The following is a 21,491-nucleotide window of genomic DNA, read 5'->3' on the forward strand; positions in this document are numbered from 1 at the left end:
AAATTTAAATGTAACTGTGACCATTGAACTTAACTAAGGAAATGAATTAACAACTAAATGGTTAGCTATAAATTGTGTCATTGTAATATATGCAGGACAATCTCTACCTGAAGACAAATGTTACTTTGCTGCGTGTTTGTGTACCAGTATTATTTAAATTGTGATGCTGAAAGTTTACATGCGGGAAGTCAATGAAATAAAACAGAATGTAAAAATGTAGCTTTTCGAACAGTTTCCAGAGACTATATACTAAAGAAATTTCCATGAGAACTTGAGACTCTGAGTCTGAGATAATCTTTGTGTTTGTTTGTTTCACGAATAATCGTGGCTATGTTGTGTGTTGATCAAGGTGAGGAGTGTTGTATTGCGAAGTTTGACCAAGCTTTGGAAGGAATGACAGTTGTATGTTGTTGATTTGATATTTTCCATCCGTTCAACGCCGTGTAACCGACTGCTGTTTTTTTCGATTGAGCTTGAAAATGTCTGCTGTAAACACAGAAGAAAAACTGAGATTGGTTTTACGTGGTCTATTGAACTCTGACTGCAAGTTAGTCGACGACACATACTTAGAAAAACTCCTCAGCCACATTCCTGCGATCGTCGGTAGTTCAGGTAAATATACATTAGTTAGTAACGCTGATTACGTGATTATATGCCGTAGGCTACTTGTGAAAAAGTGTAGCGTAGTACGAGTAGGATATGCTAGAAATAACTTGGGAACAGCTTGTGTAGGTAGCTTCTGTTTTTTGAGGTGATAATGCGCTCAGGTGATTGAAATGGTAAGAATAAGATTGATGGACGAAAGGGATAGGTTGCCATACATTCCTTAGAAGTATCTGCTGGTGTGTGATAAATGTCGTACGGCATCTGCTTATGCTGCGACACAGCCGTTTCCTGCTTGTATCACTCGGTATGTCCTCAAACCGTTAACATTTGTCAAAGAGTTCAATTACGAATGTAATCAATGGATTATAGAGTGAGTGACATTGAAATATATGTTCAAATAATTAATTATCTATTCTTATGCACTTTTGAATATAGAAACAATATGCGAGGTTATGATGAAAAGAGCATCAGTCTTGATACTCTGTTGACACAAGAAACAAACTTGTTAAGAGTGTTGTAGCAGTATACTCACAGAATTTTGAATTCTGAAGATCACCGAAAAATTGTAAGCTGACAAAATCGGAAAACATCACACAGCAGACTAAGATTTACTGGATGAAATAGTATGACTCACAATTTTACCCCAAACTTCCAGTGACACCACTTTATTAACCTTGCATCAGAGTGAATACATTGAATTGGTGTATTTGCATTTGTATCATCTACAGAGATAAACAGATGAACAACATCAGAAACATTTGCCTGAAGACCAACACACACACAGTGGAAACTGTGCACTTTTTATAAGATTAAAAACAGGCTATATTGTGCAGTGAGTAGTAGCCTGTTTCTGTAGGCTATCATATTCCCTTTGATTGTGAAACACTTCAATTCAATTATAAATGTTCCAAATCTTCAGTAAAATCCCAATTGTCACCTAATTTATTGATGTATTCTGATGTTGTATTATGAAGTATGACACCATTGTGGCTCACCTGTCTTTCTAAGTACAAGTTCTTGCTTGCATTACATGGAGGGAGCCAAAGTTGCTTGTGTTGCAGGATCAGGTTTCTGCTCTCTGTGCAACAAGCGTCTAAAAACACTGTAGTTCAGGAACTGCCTGAATCAAATTGGCTGACAGCATAAAATAAGCCATGGATCGTTATTTATTATGTATTGCGACTTTTAGCCTGAAGGTCATCACCTATCTCTCAATCTTTTGGAGTTTTACAGCATAAGGTTGCATTTATCAAAACATTTCATAATTTGTTTCAAAACTACAATATGATTTTGGTGAAGGACATTTGGTGTAATAGTTGATAATGGTCGATGACTTGGGACTAATTGTTGTATGAAATAGATTTGCCTGCTTGTATACAGTTTACAATTAAACAAAAACCTTGTGATTGATGTCCCCTACTGTTATTCCTTCACATTACCATAAGGGTTATATCAAATGTTCGATGAAAATGGCTAGGAAATGATCCAGTTGCGAAGTGTCAGTTTTGACACTGCTTGATTTCTGCAACTCTTTTGAAACTGTTGATTTCAGTGTATTAATAATGGAAATGAAACAGCTGTATTTCTGTAACAGTACAGTATTTTCATTCAATGTTTATCTCCAAAATATGTATCAGTGAGTCATACGTGGGTAAAAGAGGTTATTATGGAAACATGTGCATTATGGAGTCACACAGGTTTCAATCTTAGAGCCATTGTTGTTGTTGTTGTTCCTCCCCTCCCAGTGTACATCAGTGATATTTACCTGTGCAATATTCTTGTAATTTTCACATACAGGTTAACAACTTCCAGTTGTATCTAGGTGTCAGACCTAAGATCATCGCTGTTGGCATATCAGGTGCAAATGGCAATCTTTGTTCAGTATCACGATCGGCTTGAATTCTTTGTCTTAAACTAAACCAAAAGAATTCACAGGTTATCCTCGTACCACATTGAAAGTTGCTGAAGCATACATTTTACTGAAACAGTTCCTCCTATACTCCTTGATGGTAATCAATTATCCTATCATAAAACAATAAAACATCTCACCATGCCATGTGTGAGCATGTGAACTGGCAAGAACAAACTGTACAGCATACAGAATGTCTCTGTTGTCTACATGCATCAAAATTTTAGAAATATAATTTCTCCTTGAGTAAAATAAAAATTAGTCAAACCTTTAGTCTTTCAAATCTGTACTGCAGTGATGCCATCCAGCACAGCACATATAGTGAAAAATCCAGATGACTCGAGCTATCTGCGAATGCTTTGTTAGATATGTGCATAACAGGTGGTTGTTTGAACATGCCCGTCCTTCTTATTCATAGTTAAGGCTGATGTTACCAAATGGGCAACATGATTTTCACATCTCTGTTTTTTTCATTGGGTTTTTGCCAACCCACAATCAAATTGTCACCTTTAAATCTAATCCAGGTCTTGGGCTGTGTTGAAGAGCAGTCTGTCAACAAAACTAAGATTTTTTTGGGGGGGGGGGGGAGGGTGTCCAATATGTGCCTTTAACCCCTTCACCATTCTATAAATGCACCACAAAATCAGAGGGTCACCCGAAGTTTGCAGTGCTGCCTGTTGCTTTGACTTGTGATGTAACTGTTTTCCGTGGCATTATGGTGGCAAGGCTTGTTTGAAATAGATCGCCGGCCGCGGTGGCCGTGCGGTTCTAGGCGCTACAGTCCAGAACCGCGGGCCTGCTACGGTCGCAGGTTCGAATCCTGCCTCGGACATTGACGTGTGTGATGTCCTTAGGTTAGTTAGGTTTAAGTAGTTCTAAGTTCTAGGGGACTGATGACCTAAGACGTGAACTCCCATGGTGCTCAGAACCATTTGAACAATTTTTTTTGAAATAGATCATGTTTGCAGAGGGCTTATATGTGTATGCAGTAGCACTCCCTAGTGTTGGATGTTTATGTTTCTAAATTGTTTATGAGTGATGTTAGTGATTCTTCGGACTCCTTGATTGCTGTTTGTGAGAACAGTATTGTAAGAGCTTTCTTTTGGCAGTTAGTCAGTTATTTTGATGTTGGCAGTTGTGGACAGTTTTCAGATTTGAAGTTACTGATTAGTGTAGTGCATTGTTTATGGTTGGAGATTTGATTTTATATGCAAAGGCATTACAGGCATTGGCTACAAGTGGTCACTGATGTAAATCAATGGGTGAAGATGAAAATTTGTGCCAGACCAAGATTCGAACCTGGGTCTTCTGCTTACTAGGCAGGTGCTGTGTTCACTAAGCCATCTGGACATATTGGTCATTGCAACTGCATGGAATACCCTAGCACACCTCTCATCTGACCTGAACTCTCAACTTATCCACACACTACGAATGTAGTGCCTCTTGCCCATTATCCTCATTACTCACGGCACTTTGCCAATTCCCATAATAGTTCGAGCCTAGTGTGCATCCTTACTGAAGAGATCATTGGCAGTTTTCACCTTAATATATGTTGTTGTTGTTGTGGTCTTCAATCCTGAGACTGGTTTGATGCAGCTCTCCATGCTACTCTATCCTGTGCAAGCTTCTTCATCTCCCAGTACCTACTGCAACCTACATCCTTCTGAATCAGCTTGGTGTATTCATCTCTTGGTCTCCCTCTACGATTTTTACCCTCCACGCTGCCCTCCAATGCTAAATTTGTGATCCCTTGATGCCTCAAAACATGCCCTACCAACCGATTCCTTCTTCTAGTCAAGTTGTGCCACAAACTTCTCTTCTCCCCAATCCTATTCAATACCTCCTCATTAGTTACATGATCTACCCACCTTATCTTCAGCATTCTTCTGTAGCACCACATTTCGAAAGCTTCTATTCTCTTCTTGTCCAAACTGGTTATCGTCCATGTTTCACTTCCATACATGGCTACACTCCATACAAATACTTTTAGAAACGACTTCCTGACACTTAAATCTATACTCGATGTTAACAAATTTCTCTTCTTCAGAAACGATTTCCTTGCCATTGCCAGTCTACATTTTATATCCTCTCTACTTCGACCATCATCAGTTATTTTACTCCCTAAATATCAAAACTCCTTTACTACTTTAAGTGTCTCATTTCCTAATCTAATTCCCTCAGCATCACCCGATTTAATTTGACTACATTCCATTATCCTCGTTTTGCTTTTGTTGATGTTCATCTTATATCCTTGTTTAAAGACACTGTCCATTCCGTTCAACTGCTCTTCCAAGTCCTTTGCTGTCTCTGACAGAATTACAATGTCATCGGCGAACCTCAAAGTTTTTACTTCTTCTCCATGAATTTTAATACCTACTCCTAATTTTTCTTTCGTTTCCTTTACTGCTTGCTCAATATACAGATTGAATAACATCAGGGAGAGGCTACAACCCTGTCTCACTCCTTTCCCAACCACTGCTTCCCATTCATGTCCCTCGACTCTTATCACTGCCATCTGGTTTCTGTACAAATTGTAAATAGCCTTTCGCTCCTTGTATTTTACCCCTGCCACCTTCAGAATTTGAAAGAGAGTATTCCAGTTAACGTTGTCAAAAGCTTTCTCTAAGTCTACAAATGCTAGAAACGTAGGTTTGCCTTTTCTTAATCTTTCTTCTAAGATAAGTCGTAAGGTTAGTATTGCCTCACGTGTTCCAAGATTTCTACGGAATCCAAACTGATCTTCCGCGAGGTCCGCTTCTACCAGTTTTTCCATTCGTCTGTAAAGAATTCGCGTTAGTATTTTGCAGCTGTGACTTATTAAACTGATAGTTCGGTAATTTTCACATCTGTCAACACCTGCTTTTTTGGGATTGGAATTATTATATTCTTCTTGAAGTCTGTGGGTATTTCGCCTGTCTCATACATCTTGCTCACCAGATGGTAGAGTTTTGTCATGACTGGCTCTCCCAAGGCCATCAGTAGTTCTAATGGAATGTTGTCTACTCCCTGGGCCTTGTTTCAACTCAGGTCACTGAAAGACCTGAGTTTGACTACAAACTCTTGACGCAGTGCTCTGTCAAACTCTTGACGCAGTATCTTATCTCCCATTTCATCTTCATTTACATCCTCTTCCATTTCCATAATATTGTCCTCAAGTACATCGCCCTTGTATAAACCCACTATATACTCCTTCCACCTTTCTGCCTTCCCTTCTTTGCTTAGAACTGGGTTGCCATCTGAGCTCTTGATATTCATACAAGTGGTTCTCTTCTGTCCAAAGGTCTCTTTAATTTTCCTGTAGGCAGTATCTATCTTACCCCTAGTGAGACAAGCCTCTACATCCTTACATTTGTCCTGTAGCCATCCCTGCTTAGCCATTTTGCACTTCCTGTCAATCTCATTTTTGAGACATTTGTATTCCTTTTTGCCTGCTTCATTTACTGCATTTGTATATTTTCTCCTTTCATCAATTACATTCAATATTCCTTCTGTTACCCAAGGATTTCTATTAGCCCTCGTCTTTTTACCTACTTGATCCTCTGCTGCCTTCACTACTTCATCCCTCAGAGCTACCCATTCTTCTTCTACTGTATTTCTTTCCCCCATTCCTGTCAATTGTTCCCTTATGCTCTCCCTGAAACACTCTACAACCTCTGGCTTTTTCAGTTTATTCAGGTCCCATCTCCTTAAATTCCCACCTTTTTGCAGTTTCTTCAGTTTCAATCTGCAGTTCATAACCAATAGATTGTGGTCAGAATCCACATCTGCCCCTGGAAATGTCTTACAATTTAAAACCTGGTTCCTAAATCTCTGTCTTACCATTATATAATCTATCTGATACCTTTTAGTATCTCCAGGATTCTTCCAGGTATACAACCTTCTTTTATGATTCTTGAACCAAGTGTTAGCTATGATTAAGTTATGCTCTGTGCAAAATTCTACAAGGCGGCTTCCTCTTTCATTTCTTCCCCCCAATCCATATTTACCTACTATGTTTCCTTCTCTCCCTTTTCCTACTGACGAATTCCAGTCACCCATGACTATTAAATTTTCGTCTCCCTTCACTACCTGAATAATTTCTTTTATCTCGTCATACATTTCATCAATTTCTTAATCATCTGCAGAGCTAGTTGGCATATAAACTTGTACTACTGTAGTAGGCATGGGCTTTGTGTCTATCTTGGCCACAATAATGCGTTCACTATGCTGTTTGTAGTAGCTAACCCGCACTCCTATTTTTTTATTCATTATTAAACCTACTCCTGCATTACCCCTATTTGATTTTGTATTTATAACCCTGTAATCACCTGACCAAAAGTCTTGTTCCTCCTGCCACCGAACTTCACTAATTCCCACTATATCTAACTTTAACCTATCCATTTCCCTTTTTAAATTTTCTAACCTACCTGCCCGATTAAGGGATCTGACATTCCACGCTCCGATCCGTAGAATGCCAGTTTTCTTTCTCCTGATAACGACGTCCTCTTGAGTAGTCCCCGCCCGGAGATCTGAATGGGGGACTATTTTACGTCCGGAATATTTTACCCAAGAGGACGCCATCATCATTCAATCATACAGTAAAGCTGCATGTCCATATATAATGAAGATAATGTGCAAGGGTGTTTGGTTAAGTTGAGAATTTGCATCTGATAGAAGGCGTGCTAGGGTATCCCGTGCAGTTGTGATGACCATGTTCGGATGGCTTAGTGGTCAGAGCATCTGCCTAGTAAGCAGGAGACCCAGGTTGGAACCTGCTCCAGCACAAATTTTCAACTTTCCTGATTGATTTTTATCAATGCTCCGCTGCAGCACATCTGTAATTTGTTTGATTTGTAGTGGCTGCTGGATCAAAATGGCGTCTGTTCTTTTGGACATGTCTGAAAGAACAGACACCACCTGTACTTAATTTTGCTTTTATTAGTTATGGGTATGACAAAGAAGTTCATGATTAGCTTCCTGGATGCCACAGTGGGGGGGGATGACAATTTAATTCCTGCAGTTGTTTGGTTTAACACTATAACTATGGCTGGGTCACTAGTGATCTGTTCCTTAATTCTTTTGTTGGTCACTGTGTTGTATTATTGCCCAGACTGATGAAATTCTGAGACTTTTTAGGGGAACCTTAAAACAGACCAAGACCCAGATTCACTTAGAACTGCAGACTGGTCAGTTCTGACCCCTCTGCTGCAGCCATTATAGTAATCTCATATTTTGTATCGCTTCTCTTTTTTTATAGCTATTGTGTTTGTCCAACAATCTCAAAACTCACTTTTATGCCACTACCAGATGACTCTGCAATTTCCTAGTAGTGGAGGGAAGAGAGATCAGGATGGAACATGTTCAAATGTGTGCACAAGTATTATTCAGCCAGTGCTTTGTTCCATGAAATACAGCATTAGTAGTGCATTCTGTCTGGATAAATAGTGTCTGCAACATACGCATTTGTTATGGCCAAATATCTAAGAACAGAAGAGGACATTGTAAATGCCATTAAATGGGTTAACTCATGAATCTGAGGTGAGCTGCTGGAGTTTTCACTAGAGGAAGAATTGCCATAACCCATAGTTTCAGATTCTTCACCACAAGATGATTGTCCATCCCATGATGATTTACTGAATACTGATCAAGAAGGTGTGGGAATAAGAGGCAATCAGGGTTGAATAGAATGATGTGCAGACACTTGGATGAAGTATTCCACAGCTTATTGCCATGAACATAAACTGAACATACACAAGAAACACTTGAGCAGTTCAAGAGACAGTTGAGTATTGGTGATCAATGGTTGTGAACTAAATCTACAGATAAACCATATCCGTAGGTTCTGCAGTTGATAAGTTGGCCGTTGTCTATACTGGCAGCCAATGTCGCCACGGAGACCCCCCCCCCCCCCCTTCCAGTATGGAGCACCGTGTAGCGGGCAGGGAGGAGATGGTTTACACCTGTTCATAGTCCCATAGAAACGGTGCAGGGTGGAGGGATCTTCCATAGCAGGAACAGGGAGTGTCATCATCAGCGGTGTTTGTGATGTGTGGAATTGTCTCCAGTCCTGGTTTCACAGTTGTATGGGGATGGAGAACCACATCAGAATGTTGAGGGTGCGGGAGGCTGAGCTATGAGGTTTGGAGAGGTTTATGTTCTCCTCTGCTGTTAACACCCAGGCTGGTGTAAGCTGGAGGCTGATACAGTTGTGTGTCTGTCATTCTGCAGCATTGAGAATGTTTTCTCCCTCCCATCGGAATACTTTGTACGGGCCAATACACAATTGCTGGAGTTTGGCATGGACTGTGTCGTCATGTGGCATTAGTGAGAACACTCCCTTAGCCCCTTGTGGACAAAGGTTGGTTGTAACTCATGGGTGTTGTGGCAGGAGTGTGAGGGAATTGTTGACATGGCATCAGATCTTCTGAACTAATGCGGGTAGCGCTGCAATTATAATTGGTGGGGAAGAGAGAGTCTGCTGGGAGAGTAAGGCAGTCGCTGCACAACACCTCTGCAAGTGATGACTTGAGGTCATCCTTATATGGTTCCCGGGTTTCTAGCAGAACCCGTGGTAGAGCGTCTGTCCATTGCGTGTTGTGGTACATTAAGGAGGCCTTCAAAATCCGGTGCCATCTTTCCACTAACCTTTTGCTCTGAGGATGGTAGGCATTGTATGGAATCATTGCACGCCACATAGTTTGCATAACTCAGGGAAGAGGGTGGATTCAAATTGTTGGCTCTGGTCGGTTGTGGTGGATAGGGAGCAACCAAAACGAAAAATCCAACTGTTAGTGAAGGCCCATGCCACTGACTTGGCTGTTACGGCATGTAAGGGGATTGCTTCTACCCAGTGGGTCATGCAATCGATAGCCGATAAGATGTGTTATAGCCTTTGGACTTGGGTAGGGGGCCGATTAAGTCTAAGTCTACGTGCTGGAAGCAACCTTTAGTTAATGTAAAGGTGCCTTGTGGGGAACAAGGGGGATGCGTACCATCTGGTTAACAAGGGGGATGCGTACCATCTGGTTGTGCTGCACTTGCACAGAACATATGCCCTCGTCCATTTCCTGCAGTCAACTTGAACCCCCGACAAAACAAAATGTTCTGGGCCTCATCATGTGGTGAACCATGGTGTGTGACAGGTTATGAAGACTGTCAAAAATTGATTTTCTGAATGGGATGGTGGTCAGTAGGGATTGTATTCTCAGCAATGTGCCACACCGAACTTTGACATAAGAGTTGGGGAGCTTAATTTGATCAAGTTTTAGGTCTCTGTTGCAGTTATCTAAGCCTTCACATAAGAGTTCGTCATGTTCTTGTGCATTTGTTAGGTCCTCTTAGTGGGCACTGATGGTGTGGATACAGGACATGTAGTTTGCCACCTTGTCCCCCCTCCCCATGCTGCTCTATGTCTGTCAAGAGCTGAGCTATCAGGTTAAGGTGTACCAAGGGGCGGTGGTTGGTGAAAAGTGTGAGAGGGCGGCCCTCGATGTCCTCTCTGAAATATTTTACTGCATCATAGAGGACGAATAGTTCACCATCATATGTGGTCAACAACTTCTGTGATATCTTTGGTTTGTGTGAGAAGAATTGCAAGAGTTGGTGTACCATTAACTGTTTGCTGTAGGATTGCCCCAATGGTGCTGTAGCTAGCGTCAGTAGTGATTGACAGGTGGGCCATTGGTGAGGGGTGGGCCAGAGTCATGACCCCTTGTAGTGACTGCCTCAAAAGCCTTTGAACATGGAACAGTTCAGTTGCCTTTGGTGTTGGTTCTGGAAAGGGTATTGTTGAGGGATGCCTGGATTTTGGCTGCCTGCAGAATGTGGCACCAGTAGAAATTTACCATTCCTAGAAATCTGCAGAGTTCCTGGTAGGTAGTGGGCCTTGGAGTGAATTATATGCATTCCTTCCTTTCTGCTGTTGGCCTGATCCCTGCTGATAAAACAGAACTTCCTAGGAATGATAGGCTCTGCCGATGCAAATGGCGTTTTTCGGTGTTGATGACTACATCTAGCTGTTCCGTGCCTTGAAAAATCTGTTTATGTGTTCTTTGTGCTCTTGGGGTCTAGCAGAGTATATCGGTATGTCATCCAGATAAGGGAAACAGAATGGGAATTTGCATAGGGCAAAGTCGATGAATCACTGCCATGTGTGAGCCACATGTTATAGTCCAAATGGCATGAATATGTATTCAAATAACCCAAAGGGAGTGGTAATTGCAGTTTTAGCAATGTCTTCAATCACCATTGGTATTTGCTAATATGCCTTTCAGCGGTCAGTGATGCTGAAGATCGTGGCATCCGATAAAGTATGAGCAAAGTCCTGGATGTTGGATAGCGGGTAATGATCCGAAATTGTCCGATTATTGAGGATTCTGTAGTCCCTGCATATTTGAAAAGTACCATCTTTTTTGCAGGCCATAGGTAGAGGTGAAGCCGAAGGGTTGTTTGAAGGGCAGATAGTGACCAAGTTAGGCAACCTTTCTAAAGTGGCTTTGGCAATGTGCCATTTCTCGGGAGAGAGGCGGTGCACTTTTCAAGAGATGGACAGTCCTCCTATTATGATTCTGTCCACTGTGCCATTAGTAATGCCATAGGAGGGGGAGATCGGTGCCCAGTCACCTGTTTAACTGGCACTTACCTGTTCATTCGTAATGTTTCTCGAAGGTGGTTATTTGCTGTTGGTGAGAGGCGACATGTGCGAAGTCTCAAGCAGATTACTGCAATGTTAGTTGGTATCCACTGCTTGTTTGTGGCAGTGGCGTGTGTGCGTGTCACCGGTAGTGTCTGTGGAGCTCAAGGTGAGCAGCATCAGGGTCAATGATTCATCAGTGTTATGGTATTAGTTGTCATTGCCGGAACTGGCAGAGAATTTCTGCGTTCTGGTGTGGAGGTCCTCCACCTGATGCTGTAAGTCTGCCAGGTTCATATCCTCAGATGGTAGTTGTTCCACAGCAGTGGTATGTGAGGACTGAAGAGTCCTTAGTTGTAACTCTGCTTCTGCTAGCTGATTTTGATGCCCATGCAGTAGCCTCTGAAAGGATGAGTTTGCCTCCTGTAGCATTCTTTCCTTGAGTCAGTTTACTGTTGGTTGATTGTTCTCACTTGATTCTCGATGGAAGATCGTAGCAGTTGGAGCCTGCATAATGCTGAAAGGTAGGTATCTTTGTGTTGTGATGGGGCTGGGGCCAGTGGTCGTGCAGTTGTACCATGGATGGTGACATTACTTGGTGTGCAGACAGTACTCCTCGTAAATCCGGGCAGAAATGGAGTTGTCATAGGAAATCAACACCAATCAGTGGTTAGTTGATATTGGTGTGAAGAAGTGTCCATGTGAAGTGTTGGCTGCTGCCAAGGGCAATGTTGTAGGTGATGGTTCCATAAGTGTCAATAATTGACTGTTTGCTACTTATAGCTTAGGAGCAGAGCCGGGGGCTTGAGGGAGTAGAGTGTAAATCAGGATCGTACTGATTTCCAACCCTGAGTCCATCAAAAAGTACTGTTTGGTATGATGATCTTGTACATAGAGCCCGGAGTCGCTGCTGACTTATGGGTGAAACAAACTGCTTTGGTTCACTGGGTGTGATGTGTGGTGAACTTTGTTGATGATGTGTCTCTGATGTCTAGCTAAGGTCGTGGGAGGTGTTTGGGCATTGGGCAGAGAATACTTGCATCCAGTATTGCTGAATCGGGAGTGAAACGATCACCATTGCATGGTCTATCATTCATTGTCCGTATCCTGCGATGCAAGTGGTGCCATGCCATCAGTAGTTGTCAGCTTTGGGAGAGTGTGGTGCAGCCAACTGGGGTTGATGACTGGCTGTGGTGGTGTTTTGTGCCTTCGGGAAAGTTCAGTAGCAGTCGCTCATGGCCCGCTATGTAGGGAGGTAAGATGACTGCCACTGTTCTGTGCGGGACATGTCGGAGGACCTTGGGTGAGGGGGTCAGTTTCGTTTGCAAGCCTTCTGCCAACTCGGTGTGCAACATGGCTGCCTGCAATTTGTACTGCCGGTGGGCTGCTGGGTCGTGTGGGTGGCCATTTTGCAAAGTGTATGTGCGATCTGCTAATTTATGGTCCAGTAGGAGTCCTTCATTGCATATTAGTGCAGCTTGGATTTTCCGTGGCAATTCACTCGACAATGTGGCCCACAGTGAAATGTCAGGCATTAGTGAGGGATCCACTATGGTCTGTAAAAGACTTTGAAGGTGGACATCTGCTAATTGTTCTGCTTGGATGGCTTGAAGTACTTGTTGTTCGGGGTCTCACATAGTCTCAGGAGCAATGCTATTTTGGCTGTCTCAAACTTGTTAAATTTAGACGGAGACAGTATGTTATTGCTGATCATGGTGATATGTTCGACTAAGTGACGCAATAAAGTCACTTGTTGCGGTGCGTCGTCAAACATGTTGTGTGTGGTGAATATTGATTCAACAATAACAAACCAAATATGACGTTGATCTGCTACAAATTCAGGCATCTTAGGTGGTGTACACGGCACTGTTATTTGATTAGATCTGGGGATGGCAGTGTGTGGAATCCCATTGCTTGTACGTGGTGCGATAGGTAGACCAGGAATGTTGTGGTGTGGCTTGAGTGACCGTTCCACTGCTAGGTAGGAACTGGTTCATCGCCTGAGAGCCCAGTGCGGTAGCACAAGTCTCGGTGGGGGGGGGGGGGGGAGGCTGAACAATTGTCATTGAGTGTGAACACTGGCATCCCATAGGATGGTAATGTGGATTACATGTGTTGATTCCAGAAGATGTTCTGTAGGAAGTGGGTTGATCTGCTTTGTTGTGGTGTGAGGTGGCAGCTGGCGCCATGTGAGGATGAGGATTTCGAGTGCACACATGGGAGAGTGGAAGAAGTCGCTTTCACTCACACTTTCTCGTATGTCGTGTCTCGGGTTACTCGTACCGTGTAGTCCGTGTAGAACACTGTTGAGGCCAATGAAAGATCTGAAAAGTCCCTGTTGGTCGCTGGTATCCATTGTCTGGGTGGTGGTTTGTGTGTCCCTTAAGTATATGGTAGATGTGCTTTGGTATGGAATCACCAGTGTGGGAATAACAGGTGTCCAGGGAGTAGAATGATACACAGACACCTTGATGAAGAATTCCACACTTTATTGCCATGAAGATAAGCTGAACATACACAAGAAACAGTCATGTGGTACACACAGTTTGAGAGACAAACAGGAACTGGCAATCAGAGATAATGAACTTGAGCTACGGGTAGACCCTGTCCGTAGTTGCTGCAGTTGATAAGATGATCGGCGTTGATAATGATGCTTGATGTCGCCACAAAGGCATGGATATTTATATGTGTATTTCATAACTGTTGATGTATGTGCGGCATAGACACACTTTTCAATTGCAGCAATTGAGGAATGTTTTTTCTAAACCTAATAAGTGCAATAAAGTAAATTTTTGAGCAAATGCATTTTTTAAATATTATACTGAAATGATAATGACATAATGAGATAATTTTGTACACGCAATTCCAGTTGTGTGTTTGACTTCTCAAAAATTTTCATTGTTTATTTCGTGATAGAGGGACAAAATTTCCAATTTTTTTCAAACATCCATATATGCAAAGATGGAAGTTAAAAGCTTAAATCAAACACTGGAAAATCCAGGATGGATTGTAACAGTATTATGAGAAGGAAAGTTGCAACTCACCATATAGTGGAGATGCTGAGTTGCAGATAGTCATAACAAAAAGACTCTCACAGTTACAGCTTTCGGCCGTTAAGGCCTTCGTCAACAATAGATGGACACGTGAGCGCACGCGCGCGCGCACACACACACACACACACACACACACACACACACAAATGCAACTCACACACACAACTGCAGACTTAGGCAACTGAAACCACTGAGACTGCGGTTGTGTGCGCGAGTTGCATTTGCATGAGTTTCCGAGAAACTCCAATAGAGCAAAGACTACTTCGTTGCATCCTTTCAGTCTTTCTGTTTCAAGCCGAATATAAAAGCCAATCCTTTCTTTTGTCTGAGCTCGGGAATGAATCATAATGCACAAATTAAATAGAATACTACACGAACGGATAGCTTTAGTACTACCTGAGTCTCCTATACGTCAAAACATACTGTAATCACATTTGAATATTCCTCCATTGTTTTGTAGAAAATTTTGGCACTTATTTTGTGCAACCAAGGGTTTCATATTAATTGATTATTTTTCTCCAATTCTCATTCCTTTTGAAAGTCAGTCGCTGGACTTACCTGATGTTGCTCAAAATGTCATGGCACATACAGGTACTATTTCGCCACCTTTTTTCTTTCTGATGTACTTTATAGAAGTAGTATTCTACTTCTTTCTTGATACTCCTTCTCTCTGACAAAGCTATCTCAAACTGAGTAACAATCAGGAGTTAATGTTGTTGTGTAAACCACTTATGTCTGTTGTTAGTTCTGATGGCAAGTGCATGTCTGCAGTTTATGTTCTTTCCTTTTTTGAAGAAAACTCTCTCACATTATCATTGAAAATGTCCTGCATTATTGTTCTCCCTTCAGGTCTCTCAGAAGCAAAGCACAGTTTACCTTTGTTGACTTTTGTTTTAACTGGCTGAGAGCCAATATCGAGTTTTGCAAAAACTTGTAATTTTCAACATCCTGTAACAACAAATATCAGCTTTTGACAACACCGTTTCAATGGGTCATGCATGGCAACAAGCTCGATTTGTAGCTACAAAAATCTACTAAATCTTGAAAAAAATGAACATTCATCGACTTTTGGAAGAATGCTTCTCAATTATGTTTACATTTTCGTACAACTTACTTGAATAAGAGAAGAAATGTTACATGTGACAATTTTTTTACATCCTTGGCTGTTTCGGAAACCTTGAAAGCAAATGCTACAAGTATTGTGGTAACCATAAATAGATCTCGCATGGATATACACCTTTGTCAAGAAGACAAATACGAGTTATATAGAACAGTATTGTTGAAGAAGACTGATACAACACTGACTGTCAGAAAAAGAGCAGCAAGAACATCCTGATTCAGCGCTATGCATCCTTATTGAAACTTGAGGCTGTTTTGAAAAGATGCCTGAGTATTGTACAATACTCTAAACAAGAAAAAGTTGAAATCTAGGGACTTCATTCTCTAGCTGAGGGAAGCTACTTTATTTTTGTCAATTTTATAATAAAATTTGCAGCACTTCAAAGAATAGATTAATCAGTAGCCACAATAACCCACTGACACAGGGTAATGTAAGGAAAGATAGCTGGGTCATAAAGTGACCCAGCTGCCATTCTAGGTATGACCAAATATCACTGGTTCTGGTGTAAATTTCTGAGTATATGAAGTGTTCTATATGTGAAGAAGGTATAAGATTGACCAAAGTTGTTGTATCTGAGACCAGTATATGCGGTGATGTTGGTGGGACAATGTAAGGCATTCTATCAGAGGAAAAGTGTGGAGGAGGTGGGGGGAGGGGCGGCAGCTTATTGTATGAGGAGTTTAGGCTGACCATTCGAGAGACTGAGTTCATGACATATCCTTACTATCAGGTCATCCCACATCAAGTGAACTAGCTTTAGAAATGGTTACCACTCATCCATTTCTGAATCAAATTGAAATTTTATGGTAGTATTCAACAATGTCTTCGATGGATATGTACAGAGTTTCACCTCAATGTCTCCCTCAGTTCCATTTCTCTAGTCCCTCATAGTGTCATGTGCCAACTTTGCACCACCTACATGTATGCTAAAGTTCCAAATTTTGATAACTTTTATGTATACATCTTTGACTTATAATCCGTTGCTTTTGTATACTTAAACAACTTGTTTAGGCTGAGAAAGAATGTATTACTGATTAGATTTTTAAACGCGTTTGGTGACAGCAGTACTTACTAAAAAATGGCATAAAATTCGTTGTACAACTTCGAGAACCCTTCTTTAATCAACCATAAACCATAATTTTGACGATTCAGTCAAGAATTGATAATATGACACATAGCTGTCCTGTCTTCTTGTGGTTTTTGTACAGTGGTCTCTGTCCTCTATCAAAATATATACATATGCAAATTTGATGAAAATGGCTTAGTGCCAAATTTTGGGTAGTTTTGAGAGTTATATCTCAACTGTGTGTTCTTTAATATTTTTTATCTTGATATCTCTGAAAAGCATTCTTTAAGCTTCAGAAGCTAGACCTATGTAGTTTAATTTTTGACCCACCCCTGCTTATGGCTGAGAAACATCACTCAATGTTATTACTTTTCCTACACAGCATTTAAATGCTTGAATGTGACAGTAATGAATAAACAGAAAGACAAAACAGTGGAAACTGCTTTTATGTCAATATAAATATAACTGTAGTTATGTGCAAATCAACTTCAAGCAAGAAGCAGCAATATAACAAATGAAAATCCAAAAATTTAGAACTTTAAAGACACTGCACATCTGGAATAATACTTTTTCTACTCAGACTGAATAAATTTCCTGTACTGTCTTGTTCAGATTCTGAGTAAATATATTGCGTTGCTGGTGTTATTGATGGGATGGTGCTTTTATGATTTTGATTACATATTGCTCTGGAATCCAGCAATTATCTTTAGTAGATGCCTAGTGGAAGGAATGTACAGAACCACGGAGACTTGAAGCTGACTAAGGTACCTTTTTTGTGTAATGAAACTTCACATACATTGCCCAGCCACCAAGCATTGTCACACAGACAGGCAACATAATGCCCAGGTTGTAATGTTGTAGCTGAAGCAGCTGGAATGTTTTCATCTGCTTTAAGCTTGAATACTACATCACCACTGAAAATTCTGCTTACTCTGATTTTGTTTAAACTATTTGGCTTGAAATTGTGGTTTCATCTTGTCCCAGCAATTGTGTGGGCTTTGGGAAAGCTACTTTCCTGATCAAAGTGGTTATCTAAAGGCCTCTGCAAACTAGCATGAGTTGCCAGTCATCTGGCTGTTCCTCCAGTTGAACCACAGGGAAATTTCCTGTGGCGGATTATGAAAAAATTCCTTTCAGCAGGAATATCAAAGTCCTTTTCATGTAGACGTAAATTGATAAAATTCTTGTATTGGGCAGCAGATTCATCATTGAAGTAGCGAGTGTGCCTGATTTCTTCTATTGTTATCCGGAAATATTTAATCAGCCTCATTATGAATGCATGAACTGCAGTAGCATCATGACCAAATCAGTCACTAATAATATGGGCACTGATATTCTGTAGCTCTTTTACCACCAAAGTAAACCATGAAGGGATGTAATGTGGCTTGGCTCTTCTCTGACTAAACCCCTTGGACAACACCTTTGAATGGCAAATAAATAGTTCTCAGCAAAATCCATAAAAATGATCACTTCACCATCTGCAAGATTTTCTTTCAAGTTCCTCAGACATGAACTTCGATGTTTTGAAACGAAGTGGTGGCTCGTAAGACCTTGAATTTTTGGAAACAATTCCTCTATAATCTTTTGTTCAGTTGCATGACAAGTCTCTAGTATATCCCTGTTAGTATGAACCCACTGTTTGTATTCCATCATTTCCGCTGGATCATATCCTTTGAATACATCTTCCAGGTCAGGTTTGCCAGGACATTGTTCACAATGTTAAAGCATGCAGTCTTTTGATTCCAAGCAGCACACAGTTTTTTTCGTTTAGTTCCTTGTAATCATCATCATCATTGGTAGATGTTTCAGCCAACATCATTTGGCATTTTGATGTATTACCCATACACAGATTGAGTGTGTACCAACAATGCTAGCTGTAAGATACCACTTTGTTCTCAGTTCACAAATTTTTCATAAGTTGAATTCGCTGTTATATTGCTTGCAATAGGCTGTGAACGTTTCTCTCAAGTTACAAAGTAGAAGGCGTTTCTGCTTATGAACATTTTCACCATCCACTCTTACTGCTGTAATCATTTTTACCTGGGCACAGCCAAGATTGTTCATCATCTTCCAGGAACCTCAGGACTTTATGTTTGATCTTATCACTGAGTCTTTTTCCCTCTAATTTTGCAATTACTGCCAAGGTGCCTGCCTCCATCTCTAGTTTCCTTGGCTGTTTAACCATTCTCACAGAAACACTAAATTCTTTTGCTGCTTGTTCTATAATCCAGCTGCTAAAAGCCAGGGTCAAAGTTTGAACTTTGTTAGAATGACTTGAATTATGCACTGTAATTTTTAATTCATTAATTAAAATGTCCGTATCCTTACATTTCTGACATTGCTTCACCATTTGTTTCCACGACATCAGAGCACCTCGCACCAGCAGCTTCTACTATAGCCTTGGTCATGGAATCTTGGTGATGAACCCCTTTTGCTAATTCGTTGAACTTTAAAGGCGATGGTCCAAGAGCAGTAACAAGCAGTTCAGAGGCAGGAACTTGATCCACCTTGTAACAAAATGTAATTTAACCATTCAGTTTTTGGAAAGATGCTATATTTAATTAGAAGACACTTGTTGTTTGTGAAAGCAAATAAACTGTCCGTTGAGCTTAAAATAAGTGTGGGCATCCATCTGAAGTAATTTAACAAGCTCGTAAGTTTTAACAGTGGGATATATTTGTTTATCAACAATTGTATTGTGTAAAAAAAAATCATCATAACAGATTTAAGAAAGCCCAAAGATGATGTGACTTACCAAATGAAAGTGCTGGCAGGTCGACAGACACACAAACGAACACAAACATACACACAAAATTCAAGCTTTCGCAACAAACTGTTGCCTCATCAGGAAAGAGGGAAGGAGAGGGAAAGACGAAAGGATGTGGGTTTCGTCTTTCCCTCTCCTTCCCTCTTTCCTGATGAGGCAACAGTTTGTTGCGAAAGCTTGAATTTTGTGTGTGTGTTTGTGTTCGTTTGTGTGTCTGTCGACCTGCCAGCACTTTCATTTGGTAAGTCACATCATCTTTGTTTTTAGATATATTTTTCCTACGTGGAATGTTTCCCTCTATTATATATATATATATATATATATATGTCTGCTTGTGTCTGTAATGTGTGGATGGATATGTGTGTGTGTGCGAGTGTATACCTGTCCTTTTTTCCCCCTAAGGTAAGTCTTTCCACTCCCGGGATTGGAATGACTCCTTACCCTCTCCCTTAAAACCCACATCCTTTCGTCTTTCCCTCTCCTTCCCTCTTTCCTGATGAGGCAACAGTTTGTTGCGAAAGCTTGAATTTTGTGTGTATGTTTGTGTTTGTTTGTGTGTCTATCGACGTGCCAGCGCTTTCGTTTGGTAAGTCACATCATCTTTGTTTTTAGAGATATATATATATATATATATATATATATATATATATATATATATATATATATATATATATATATATAAACATGGTTCGTAGAAGTAACTTATCTTCTACATATCTTACAAGTAATTTATTAGTCAAAATTACATAATTATCTGCAATATTAATTAAATTACACGCAGTGGGCTACAAACATTTTATTCATATTCACATTTATAATTTTTTTTATATCTGTGAAGTTGTCTGTGTTATAGAAATATTTTTGTTCTTCTCAAGTGTGCTACGACTTTAGATTTATGTTTTTGCAGTTTTCTTGTCTCATATGGTAGCTTGTTGAAGACTATTTTGCCATCATCTAAGGAACTTTTTTTTCTTTACTTAATCTAATGAATGGAATCTCCTGAACTCCCAGTTCTAGTTCTTTATGTAAATATCTGATCAAATTTCATACAGGTGAATATTATCTTTGGCATACATCAATATTTTGAGTCTGCAGAACCTGCAAACTGTAAATACTTTATACTGGGTCAGTTGAATCTACCAGTACTGGACGTCGGCTTTGACCCTTGTTGTAATGTTTTTGTCGCATATGACAGTGAGTGGGTCCAAAGAGAAATACATTGTACAACAGAATTAATGGATCACTTTTTCAAAACTCTTTGTTAAAGGTGCCTACAGCCTTCCTCTGTAATGGTGCAAAAGTGTGGTGACATGCAATGTCACCCTCTGTCTCGATGACGCTTCAAACAGCAAGGTGTCGACACTTTCAGAAAAAAAGGGCAGAGCTCTGAAGTTCATGTGTCATGTGAAGTGGTTTAATGAGTGTCACATTGGCACCAATTTTCACCAAAATTCTGCCCAACTCCACCATTGAAGTGTGCATGATGGGAAGAAGATCGTAGTCCCTCTTGCACACCTTTCACTCCTCCTTTTGATGCCTCTGTGATGTAGTTCAGAAGTGCATTGAAATCACATGGTTTTCTAATAGTGGCTGAGGAAAATGTTTCAGATACACAGAATTGAAATGAAAAGGTCTCAGAAGGTGGCATAATGGGCGTCAATGAAACCATCCCTTCCTCTTGGGCATTGATTCCCACACATTTTGTGTTCGAAAATGACAGTTTGCAATGTGAAGAGCAACAGGACAACCTTCAACACTGCGGATAACACCCCCCCCCCCTGTCCCCAGACGATTCAGCACTACTCTATGAATATCGCGAGATGCAACCAAAATGTGTTGAGAATTTTAAAACCATACCTTTACAGAGAAAACCTGCGAAGTAGTCCTAGGCACCTGCATGTAGGCAACCACTTGACATATCTACAATGACAGTTGTGTGCCTGCAGGTGCCTAGGGCTACTTCGTAGATTTTCTCCGTTAAGGCAAATTTTTAATTCTCAATAATTGAGGGTGAATGCCATTGAGGCTACTGCCGAACTGGGGGGCTTTATAGGGACCCATGCCATTGTATTCGTGCATGTGTCTGTTTCACACCCCTCTTTTGTCACGCTACAGGAGGGCATGAAACAGAAGATTTGAAAAAGCATAAGCACCCGTTGCTACTTCGGATCACATTCAAATCTCATTGAATGGTTTTGGATGGTCCCTAATGGTTCTACCCTGTATGACAGAACAAAAATTGTGGTCGCACTACATTCCAAAGGGTTCAGCTCACGGTCAGTGGGGTTGCACCTTCACATTGTGCTTAGAGTAGTGCTGAATCATGTGGTGGATCGTCCGATGGGTTTATGCATCCTGT

The 21,491-nt window shown here is 40.8% G+C and overlaps 1 protein-coding gene across 1 annotated transcript in view; it reads left to right on the plus strand.

The window, feature by feature from the left end:
- Positions 1-319: 319 nt before the first annotated feature.
- LOC126236277 (uncharacterized) overlaps positions 320-21,491 on the plus strand; it is a 120,407-nt gene continuing 99,235 nt past the window's right edge. The window contains exon 1 of the mRNA XM_049945438.1: positions 320-612. Coding sequence (XP_049801395.1) covers positions 480-612 — 133 coding nt within the window. The 5' untranslated portion in view covers positions 320-479. The remainder of the gene's footprint in view (positions 613-21,491) is intronic.

This window comes from Schistocerca nitens, chromosome 2 (genome assembly GCF_023898315.1).
Source record: "Schistocerca nitens isolate TAMUIC-IGC-003100 chromosome 2, iqSchNite1.1, whole genome shotgun sequence".
In the NCBI taxonomy this organism is placed as follows: Eukaryota; Metazoa; Arthropoda; class Insecta; order Orthoptera; family Acrididae; genus Schistocerca; species Schistocerca nitens.